A 10,897-nucleotide genomic window follows, 5' to 3' on the forward strand; every position below is an offset into this window, starting at 1 on the left:
GTAGAGGAAGCATGTTTTTTTCAGCTAATTGTCTCCAAAACCTGTATATGTATAAATGTATAAAAGTTCACTTTGATGAGGCCTACTGCATTATTTATTCAAGAAAATAATTAAATGTTGTGCCATCATCTTTTTTTTTTTTTTTTTTTTTTTTGTCTGTATGTAAACTAGGTTTGCTGGAATTTTGCTGGACTAAATACCAACTGGTAAAAAAAAAAGTATATCCCTTATGAGGCCCTGTGTTTTACACTTTAGTATGGAATCAACCAAAAATTGTTCCAGCTATCATCATTATGACCCCCGCACGCGAAGCATAAGCGGGAGTCTTTTTTTTTTTCGTACTTTTTTTTTTTTTCAGTGATTTTTGGTCAACCGTAGCACAAAAATGGCTCCACCAATCAACATGAAATTTGGAAGGGCTGTAGATGAGTCGGACCTACATTGCGCCAGCCAACGGTTTTACGGTACACCCCATATTTGAGGAGGGGGCTCCTTTTCAAAGAGGGGGGTGTCTGGACATGCAAAAATGCTTATAACTCAGAAACTGTTCAACATAAAAGCTTCAGATTTCTTTTGTTGTTTAGCTCTGATGAAGCTCTATCCATCAGGACCACCAAACAATACCCCCCAAACCCCAATTTATCTGAAAAAAGGGTATCTGGACATACAAAAATGGTTATAGCTCAAAAACTATTAAACATAGGAGCTTCAGATCATCTTTGGTAGTTTAGCTCTGATGAGGGGCTATCCATCAGGTTAACCAATGTCCCCCCCTGCAAAAATAAATAAATAAATAAATAAATAAAAAAGACCCCCACCCAAACCACTACAATTTTGGGATGCATCTGGTAGCATGACATTTATTAGGAATAAAGACTTCTGAGTTCTGGTGCATTTGTGCGTGCGAGGGTCATTATGTTACMACTATGCGGTATCTASTTGTTTTATTAATTAYTGTCTAGAATGAATGTGGTTGTTTTCCTGYTTGAATGCAGTGTAAAGGAACATAKTTTCTGGATGGATTGCTTTAAACTTGTTAGTTTTCGGTCACACTGACGRCCATCTCAGGTTGTAGAAAACAATCCTGTATAATGAYGCTGCCGCCACCATGCTTTGATTGCAGCAATATTTATAAGGTTAAGTACAGTGCGCTCTATGCACTTTACATCTATTGTGTAAACTGTGTGTATATTTATAGGAATAAAACAGCCTCTCCTGTCTGCCTGGCTCTTTTACCTCCAGACTCCTGCAGGATTCACTAAAGGAGAGGCTCTGAACACGGTACCAGCAGATAACAGAGAGAGGAACCGGTCCTTGGCCGTTCGTGGGCCCCACCATGGGGGCCTTATTGTCACAGACCGGACTAGGCTCCTCTACCACGAAGGAATGCACAAGAGAAAAAAAACAGACAGGGTGGGGGGACAGAAACACAGAAACTGAGTAGGTTCCACACGAGCATGCGGTGGCAGAGGGGTTAAACACGGAGGCAGACAGTGTGTCCAGGCAAAGCTGTGAAGAGGACATCGTTACAGAGGAAGAGCAGAGCCGGTGCAGGACACAGCTGGGTCACAAAACAGGATCCGATCTGTTAAGACGAAGACAGCACAGATTGTTTTCTCTGCAACTAAAAAAGGACAGATTTTAAAAACCAGGGAGGGGAGAAGAAAGGACAGACGCACACAGAACAGCAGCCGTTTGCAGGTTAGATCAGGACAAACACTGGCTGCTGTCAGCCAGAGAGAAAAACAGGTTGAAACAGTAAACTCTGTCCGGCTGAACACAGACACTTCACCTGAGTTCACATGAACTGAATGATACAAGTCTCTTTAAAATAATATAAATCTTTAGAAATCATTTCCATTTATTGGTTTATAAATACATAAAAAACAATTGGTGTGCTGGATTTGACATCAAAACTTCTGCTGCTGTAAAAGATGAGTTTATTTCCAGAAAGCATTTCTCCTCCTTTTATTGTCTACGGTTGAAAAGAAGAAATAGGGCAATAAAGATAATTTAAGCACTCTGGGTTTAAGTATCACTGCTTGTAAACACAATTTGTCACCAACCAAGGATCTTTTCCCTGTTTCGTGGAACTTACACCCTCTCATTCGGCAAAAGGCTTCCAGTGAAGTGAGACACTTGGCTAGTTCAGCCTCTTTTGAAGGCGGTCCTCAGATTTTTTTGATCAGTTTTAATTAAAGTTGGCAAAGGAAGCATCTCTTTTTATACACCACTTTGGTTTTCTCCCTCTGTATGAGATCAGTCCCAATTTGAAAAGCCACTTGTCTTTCAATTTACATCTTTTTCTTTTCAGGAGGTGTAAAGTTTGCCTCCACACTTAGTGAATTTGCACAATTAAACTATTGTCCTTACAGATGAATGTTCCCCAGTTACATTTGGAAGCAAAGCAGGTGAATTCATGTTAACTTTTGTGAGATTATATCACAAAAGAACCAACTTTTCCAAGTTCAAACCTATCAGTTTGTGACAAAAACACAAAGAATAGACAAATTAGTGGTTCTTAGGTATATCAGAGAGGAAAACCACAATAATCTTAAGAGGTTTGTCTGAACTTTTAATGTGATATTTTTTTATTAAAACTAAAAATAACTTTAAACTGGATGACTTAGGCCAGGGATCTGCAACCTTTATACTCTAAAGAGCTGTTTCTTTCCCTTTGATCACTAATAAAATATGTCCTGAAAAATGTGCTACAACTGTKATTATCAACTGGTGGTCCAWGGGCCACTTTAAGTTTGGTGAAGGGGTAGTTCAGGCCAGTCAGGGTGACATAATACAAACAAAAATATCTAATGAATTTGAACATTTAATATCATTTTTACAAGGGCTGCGTGATATTAACATCGGTTTCGGCCGACGTTGGACATTTTTTTAGCATATCGGTATTGGTCCGATATTAACATCCGATATTGATTTCCCATTTGTTGTCATATGTGTTTCTGTTTTGGGAGGTGAAATGTTTGGTCGAGCAGTATTTGTGTAATGATGGTGACGCAGCACGGCCAGGAATAAATGAAGTAGAGAGCCAGGGTCAGYGGTCTGGTCGTTTTTCACGTCCAGATGTTGGATTACTGAAGTGGTCAACAAACTACCAGCATGATCTAATTAACTTGTTTCACTGCTTGTATTAATATTTCCAAACACATTGGCAAACAAATGGGCTGAAAAACCACTAACACTAGTCTTTGCTGTTGTGGTTATAAAAAACAGCAACTAAAAAAATCAATTTCATGTTAGTTTTGGTGAAAGCTTCAAAGAGCCGCTGCAGAGGTACCATCTGCATGTTGCAGACTCCTGCCTCAGCCAATTAATCTGTTGTTTTTTTTTACCTTTTTACAGAAGCAGAAGTTTTGAGTAACATGTTAGCATGCTTTTACATTGGTTCTGTTTGGTCCGGTGCAGCTCAGGAGGACACTGTTCCAAGAGAGACATCGAGGAGAATTCAGAAACAGCACAGGAGGGAAAAAAAACAGCAGGGCGAGACGAGGACGGGCAGGTTCTGAGGTTTAGCTGATACCTCCACAGCTATGCTAAAGTCCACCATGGACACGCTGGTGTTCCTGTGCCAGCACACGTGCACCATGGTGTTACCACGGGGAGGGGAGGGCTTCTCCGGCAAGGCGTTCGGAGGCRGCGTGTCGTCCTCGGACTCTGCCTCGGCCGAGGAGTCTTCTGAGCATTCTGGGAAAGTCAGGAGGTTGTTACTACTAGACAACGAGGAGGGTGGTGAGGGGAGAGAAGAGGCTAAAACACAGTGTCAGATCATTGGGAAACCAACGTGCATCTGGGTTTTCTGTTGTTTTACCCAGAATTCATGGGTCTTAAATTGAATTCTTCACCTCTCTGATTCAACTTACTGCTGTCTGTCAGGTTGCTGGTCAGCAGCTCAGACGAAGGCCCGTTGCTGGTTTTTGCCATTTCTATGCCCATCTTGATGTCTTCCATCCATTTCTCCATCTCTGATAAAGAACTGAAAAAAAGCCTTAAGGTTAGAATTAGTCCCACAAACACAAATGTTTTAGTTTGTTTGTTCTTTTTGAGTCAAAGTACGAGTTCATCTCGACTCTGAAGGGTCACTGAAAGACATGAGTTTGTAACAACTGCATCCAGTCTTTTGGGCTACAKTTGACTGAAATAGACAAACACTTCAATCTCCTCTGGATGGCATTAATCTGGCCTCCAGTTCTAATGTAAAGAACCTTGGTGTTATTTTTGATCAGGACATGTCTTTTAACCACCACTTTAAAAATGTTACCAGGACCGCCTTCTTCCACCTTCATAATATCACTAAAGTTAGAAACATTTTGTCCAAAAACAATGCAGAAAAACTGATTCATGTATTTATCACGTCTAGACTGGATTACTAAAATTCTTTACTATCTGGGCATCCAAAAAAACTCTTTAAGAAGTCTTCAGTTAATCCAAAATGCTGCTGTTAGAGTTTTAATGAGAGTTGGAAGGAAAGATCATATTTCTCCRGTTTTAGCTTCTCTCCACTGGCTCCCTGTCAAATTCAGAATAGAATTTAAAATATTACTCCTAACATACAAAGCTCTCAACAACCAAGCTCCATCATATATTAAACGTCTTATTGTTCCATATTTTCCTAACAGAGCACTTTGCTCTCAGACTGCAGGTTTACTTGTGGTTCCTGGAGTTTCTAAAAGTAAAATGGGAGGCAGAGCTTTCAGTTATCAAGCTCCTCTCTTGTGGAACCAACTTCCAGTTTCTGTCCGTGAGGCTGACTCTCTGTCTACTTTTAAGATTAGACTGAAGACTTTCCTTTTTTGATAAATCCTATAGTTAGACTTAGGTTTCCTGAGTTATTCCTTAGTTATTATAGTTAAACAGTTCTGCTGCTATAGGCTGAACTGCTGGAGCACAAACTGACAACATTTCCTCACTCTGCTATTATCTTTAGTCTCTTTTCTCTACATGTTTGTTATAATTACTTCTATCAATAGCTGTGTTTCCATTGACCATGAAAATGYGCAAATTAGAATTTCAAAAACAAATTTTCTCAATGGAAACACGTCAATTTCGAAAAAAAAACTTACTTTTTTTGACTAAATGTTTTTGCGCTAGGATGAGGTGGTTTTTCGGACGTATCGAAATTAGTGTATTTTGCAAAACTGCAATGGAAACACTTTTTCACATCACGGGAGTCACGTGATCAACGACCGGCTGTTTCTACTGGCGAAAAAGATGACAAAAAAAGAAGACAACACGAAGTAGAAGTAGTAGTAAAGTCACAGAAGTTGTAAAAGAAAGTAGTAAATTCACAGACTACAATTTCCCAAAAACGCAGCATACGTAGCCGCTCCCCAGTATAAGGGGCTTGTCGCTCGAAAGCCTGGATAAGACGCCGATGTCTCCTCTGATGATGAGCGCTAGTGCCATGGTAGCAAATATGCTATGTGTTTACATCCATTGCCAACATGTTTGTAATGACTTATCACGAGAACAAACTTATTCACGCGTGACTTTAATAGCATTTCTTACTTAATGGAAACACCGCAATTAGGAAACTGTGTTTTTTTTTACATTAACAGAATATCGACGAAGTTTTGTGCACATTTGCAACGGAAACGCAGCTACTAACGTGTTTTCTTTGTTTCTCTTCCAGAGGAAAATACACCTGGACCAGTCCTGTGTTWATCTGTGTCTCTTTCCTGTCCTCAAACCCAGCCGGTCGAGGCAGAGGGCTGCCTGTCCTGAGCCTGGTTCTGCTGGAGGTTTCTTCCTGTTAATGGGGAGTTTTTCCTCTCTGCTGCTGCCGGTGTGCTGCTCAGGATGGGAGACTGTGACGAACTGAAGATTTGGCGCAGTCTGCTGGCTTCTTTAGATTTATTGTTTTGTTTTTTTTGTGCACAGTGCCCTGAGACAACAGTTGTTGTGACTTGCCACTATATAAATAAATAAATTGAACTGAATCGAATAGATCCATGGTGTCTTTGGTCCTACCTGGCTGCAACCACCACCGACTGGCCCTGTCCAACCAGTGTGAAGGCGTGAGGAACACCCCACTCATCCTCACTCTCTCTGATCTGGAGGAAGTAAACAGAAACACAGAAAAGACATTAAAGAGCAGCAAAATCTGGGACAGCACGGACCCAAAATAGACTAGAGTGGGAGAGAGGGGGAAGGAGTTCCAATAAAAAAAGGAAATGAGAGAGAAGGAAATGTGCAGTGTGTGTGTGTGTGTGTGTGTGTGTGTGTGTGTGTGTGTGTGTTTTTTTTCTGCGTGATGTGGAGGGAGCTAAAGTTCAGCTGTCTGAGGCAGCTCGTTTACAATAATGACAAACTGCTGACAGCCCTTCATCACTGCGACGCCACACTCACTGTCATCCCACAGAGCGGCAGCTGCCCGTGCACTTTGAACTGATTGGTCGGCGTCATCCCTCGACTCGAGTACAAAATGACGTCATTGAACTGTCACCAAGGAAACAGAGARCGAGACCAACAGAGAGAATGTAAATGACTCCTCTAGACAAAAACCAAATCACATGCTTCGATGCAGAAATATATGATGCTCCACCGACACCTCCTGTTTCTACCGCCACGATTACAACCTATAAAAACACTTCCTCTGCATGTTTAAAGGTGCTAAAAGTTTACAGGAACACATTATATTTTTAATTCTAAAGCTGGATTTATCTTTCTGCTCAGATCATTCAGCTATGACTCAGGGGTCTGCAACCTTAAAGAAGAGAGCCATTTCTGCCCATTGGCTCACAAATAAAATCTGTCCAGAGCCAAAAAAGTGTTAAAATCCTGATTATCAACTGGTGGCTCGTCGGCTGCTTCAAGTTTGTTGAAGGAGGGCTTTTCTGGTCTGTGTGGCTGACATTAAAAAACTAAAAATTCTTACTGAAAATTAACATTTATTATTATTTTTACACTTGAGGACAAAAGAAAATATACTGTAAACAAGAAAAAATAAGTGGTTTATACCTAATTTTATTAAAATGAAAACACTGAATTATGCAGGCCTGTTTTTTTTTCTAATTTCTTCACAGCAACTTGTCTTAAAAGACATTTCAATAAAATCCAGATGGATTTGAGAGAACAATCAAAATGTAAGACTGGATGTTGGATTATAGAAGAGGCCAACAACCTACTAGCATGATCTAATCAACGTTTCACTCCTGGTTTTATTAGTACCAATCACATATTTGCAAACAAATTGACAGGAAAACTGCTAAAGTTAGCTTTTTCTGTTGTGAGTAAGAAAACAAAAAGAATCATCTCATGTTCTTGTTGGTCAAAACTTCAAACAGCCACCGCAGAGGGACCAAAGAGCCGCATATGGCCCCRGAGCCACAGGTTGCAGACCTCTGAGCTATGTGATTAGATTAGTGTTATGAATGCACAAAAAAAGGGGTGTTACCAGGAAAAACATTCGTTGCTGAAGGCCTTTTCCAGATAATTTGTTAAGGCAGCCTAACCTGATGAACTCCTGAAATAATAATAATAAAAAAAGCATTATAAACGTTCAAAAAAGTGGATAAAAAAAGGGTAGATATTGCGGCTTTAAACTCACGCGACCAGGAACAACGAGATTGTCAACACCGAGCAAATCCTTCTTCAGCTCCAGAAGTTTCTGGAAGTTCTCCATTTTCACCAGACTCCCCTGGAGCTGATCCACCACCTCGGTCACATCTGCCAGAGCAGCTGCAGAACAACCTGGCGAGTTAAGAGACGTTCGAAGCGCAGAGGAAAAAGCCAAGCGGCGTCGACGGGAACCAACCTCTGCAGTCCCTGAAGTCCACGTGGGTGGCCGGGTAGTGTTTGCACAGGCGCTCCAGGATCAGCTTGTAGTGGACGAGGCGGTGAAGGGGCCGCAGGATGAAGACGTTCAGGGGGACGTAGCAGACCTTCTGCAGCTCGAAGTCTCTGCACAGACTCTCCAACCTGCAGGACGCCATGCAGGCCTTTTCCAGCTCCAGCAGGATGTCGGACTGCTTGTGCAGGTTGGCTGTCAGAGGCTGCAAACAGAGCTGTTGAGTAAGAACGCATCATCACGCAAGATTTACCTGAGCTCCCAGCTCACCTTCAAGGCTTGGAGGTTCTTCAGCATGACGTCCCCGATACGCTGGTAGTCTCCTTTAATGTGTGCGTTAGAGCGTCCCTCCCTAAAAACACAAGACCGAGACAAAAAAAATGATGCAGTTATGCTCAGAGAACATCTAAACTCTCACAGAAGAAGTCCACTTTCGGTTGGACTTTGTTTCAAAAAAATATAAAAGCAGGTTTCTTTAATCACTTCCAGAAAATGTTCTTTTCCTCCTTCATTTTCTTTTAAAATTGTGACTTTTGGATGAAATTTGTGCCGTTACTCCTGAGTGTAATTAAAGTAGGCACTCGTTTCCTTCACTGTAGCTCATCTAGTTTTCCTTTAAAGGGATCCACGATTAGTTGTAACATTAGACTTTATTTAAAATACATATATTTTAACTGTAAAATAAAAACTGTAAAAATACTGTATCAGTTTTGTAAGTTTTTAAAAATATATTTTAACACGGACAGAGCCATTTTATTTATAGACAAAGCATTCTGGGTAAATGGTGCGAGCAAGCTATATCCATCCTGAAGGTTAATCTTGGACAATATCTGATGATCGATGCTTTTAAAAGAAACCAGAGAGCGTTGACAGAGATGACAAGAAATGACTCAGCTTGTAACTGAAAATATGGATGGAGGACAACAGAGCTGCTTCATGGAAGAAGAACCCCAGCTTAGCCTGTTAGCTTTAGCGCCAACGCATTGCCTTATATGTATTCGCTTGGAACTAGCGCAACAAACTAACAAGCTAAACTGAGGACCGAGATTAACCTTCAGGGTGGATATAGCTCGCTCGCAGCCTCACACCAAGGACCTATCCACATCATCATTTACCCAGAATGCTTTGCATGTAAATAAAATAGCTGTCGGTGTTAAAATATATTTTTAAAAATTTGGTTTAAAAGTTATAAAAACTAAGCCTACAGTATTTTTACAGTCTTTATTTTACATATATGTTTATCAAATAAAGTCTAATGTTACAACTAATCGTGGRTCCCTTTAATATGCCTACATAAATGTAATCATGATCTTTTGGGACAGTGAGTAAACTAATTGATTAACCTACACAAAACATTTTTCAGTTCATTGATTATTCAGAAGGGTTTACTGTCAGAAAATAACAATCTACCAGCAGGTGTCTCCCGTGAGCATGAAAACATACAAACAAGACCCAGAGGTCTTTAAATGCCATCACTAGACTTCTTTAAACAATTTAGAATTTTAAGTCAGAAATCTCTTTGTTTTTAACTTTATTTATGACATGCAGCTTTCTAAAACCAGATGCACAGATCTCCTTCTATATTTTGACTATGCAAAGCAGAGTAGCTCTGGATAATTTGTATGTTCATCAGCATGTGGATTAAAGCGCACTCTCAGCTTTTGTTGTGAGTTTATGGAGCTGTGAAAAATCRACCACAGCCTGTCCGTTTTAAATGGTTACATTTTTAACAACTTGATGAGCGGACTGTGTGAAAGAGAAGGGAGGTGTGTGYGCGAAGACAAAAAGCAGCATCGTTAAAGACAGGACACCTAAAGGGATTGGGTTGCACTCTCAGGCTGTGTGCCAATAAGAGTCATAAAAAAAAAACCTAAGCAGAGCCTGTGATGAAGTGGACCAGAACCAAAGCAACATGTGACTGAGCTCATCCTTCACMCTACATGGGAAGTCTTGTTCTGGGTGAGGGAGTGAAAGCAGCCTCACCACAGGGCCAGCCTCTGCTCCACCTCCCTGAGGAAACCCGTGTGGAACATGTGCAGCGGCTCAAAGGTGGAGAGGACCGCGTCCTTCAGAGAGTCCGGAGTCGCTTCGTCTTGTCCCACAACCCTCTGGAAAGACTAACAGAAAACATTTCACATGAGGAGAACCTTTTAACAGTATTTAAGTAACGCAGCTGTTCCATCTCCTCTGAAAGAAGAAAGCACATTAACATCATCGATGAAAAACTTATCGATGACATGCTGATTGGTTGAGGCAGCCATCACTTTCTGGGACTTTCAGGTGTTAAAATTTTTAAGTAAACACGTAAAAGTAACATTTTTGTTTTGAATGTAAAAAAAGAAAAGTAAAAGTTACGATAAAAAATAAATAAAATTGATGGTAAAATTACAAATCCTCAAAAATATTACTTAAGTACTGTTACAAAGTAAATGTACTTAGTTACTAAACACCTCTAGATTTCAGAACCACTTGATCAGTTCCTGCAGTTAAACCTCAACTTGTAAATGCCTTAATTGGCTGAGGTTGAAAAGACAAATCAATAGTCGTTCTTGCAGTTGTTTCATTAAGTCTGACTGACAGCAGATGTTATGTTTGAGCTCGAGAGGCAGAGAGCAGCTTTGTTCAGCTCACATGGTGGCAAAAGGGAAATAAATGGGCCTTTAGAAAAAAACTTAGGGCTCGAGCCAAAGCCCCAGCTGTTGTTCCGATGACTTCACCATGAACTGACAACACTGCAGCAGCACCAACCAGCATATGGGACCAAATAAACTTAGAGATATCACACGCACACACACACAAACTTGTTTTTATATCCTTGTGGGGCCCGTCCATTGACTTCCATTCATTTTTTGGTAATTTTATATCCTAACCCTGACCACAAACCCTAAGGCTAACCTCACAGATACCTTCCTGACGCTAAAATTAACCTAAACTCAATTCACATCTTGGTCCTAAACCCAACCCCACACCCAAAATCAGCCTCCGAAGTTGTGGGGCCCAAGGAGCACCCGGACCCCACGAGGCTGCGTTTTCCTTAAAACTGGGCCCCAAGATGTAGGGAAAACAAGGACACACACACACACACACACACAC

At 40.8% G+C, this 10,897-nt stretch overlaps 1 protein-coding gene across 1 annotated transcript in view; it reads right to left on the reverse strand.

Annotated features, from left to right (window-relative positions):
* LOC106512910 (FERM, RhoGEF and pleckstrin domain-containing protein 1) overlaps window positions 1-10,897 on the reverse strand; it is a gene marked incomplete in the record, with an annotated part of 77,265 nt that overhangs the window by 1,809 nt on the left and 64,559 nt on the right. Inside the window, 9 exon segments of the mRNA XM_014001451.1 lie at window positions 3,539-3,702; window positions 3,879-3,991; window positions 5,986-6,068; window positions 6,364-6,453; window positions 7,412-7,480; window positions 7,565-7,695; window positions 7,772-8,009; window positions 8,075-8,156; window positions 9,788-9,921. Of these exon segments, the coding sequence (XP_013856905.1) occupies window positions 3,539-3,702; window positions 3,879-3,991; window positions 5,986-6,068; window positions 6,364-6,453; window positions 7,412-7,480; window positions 7,565-7,695; window positions 7,772-8,009; window positions 8,075-8,156; window positions 9,788-9,921 (1,104 nt within the window).

This window comes from Austrofundulus limnaeus, unplaced genomic scaffold (genome assembly GCF_001266775.1).
Source record: "Austrofundulus limnaeus strain Quisiro unplaced genomic scaffold, Austrofundulus_limnaeus-1.0 Scaffold9, whole genome shotgun sequence".
Classification (NCBI taxonomy): domain Eukaryota; kingdom Metazoa; phylum Chordata; class Actinopteri; order Cyprinodontiformes; family Rivulidae; genus Austrofundulus; species Austrofundulus limnaeus.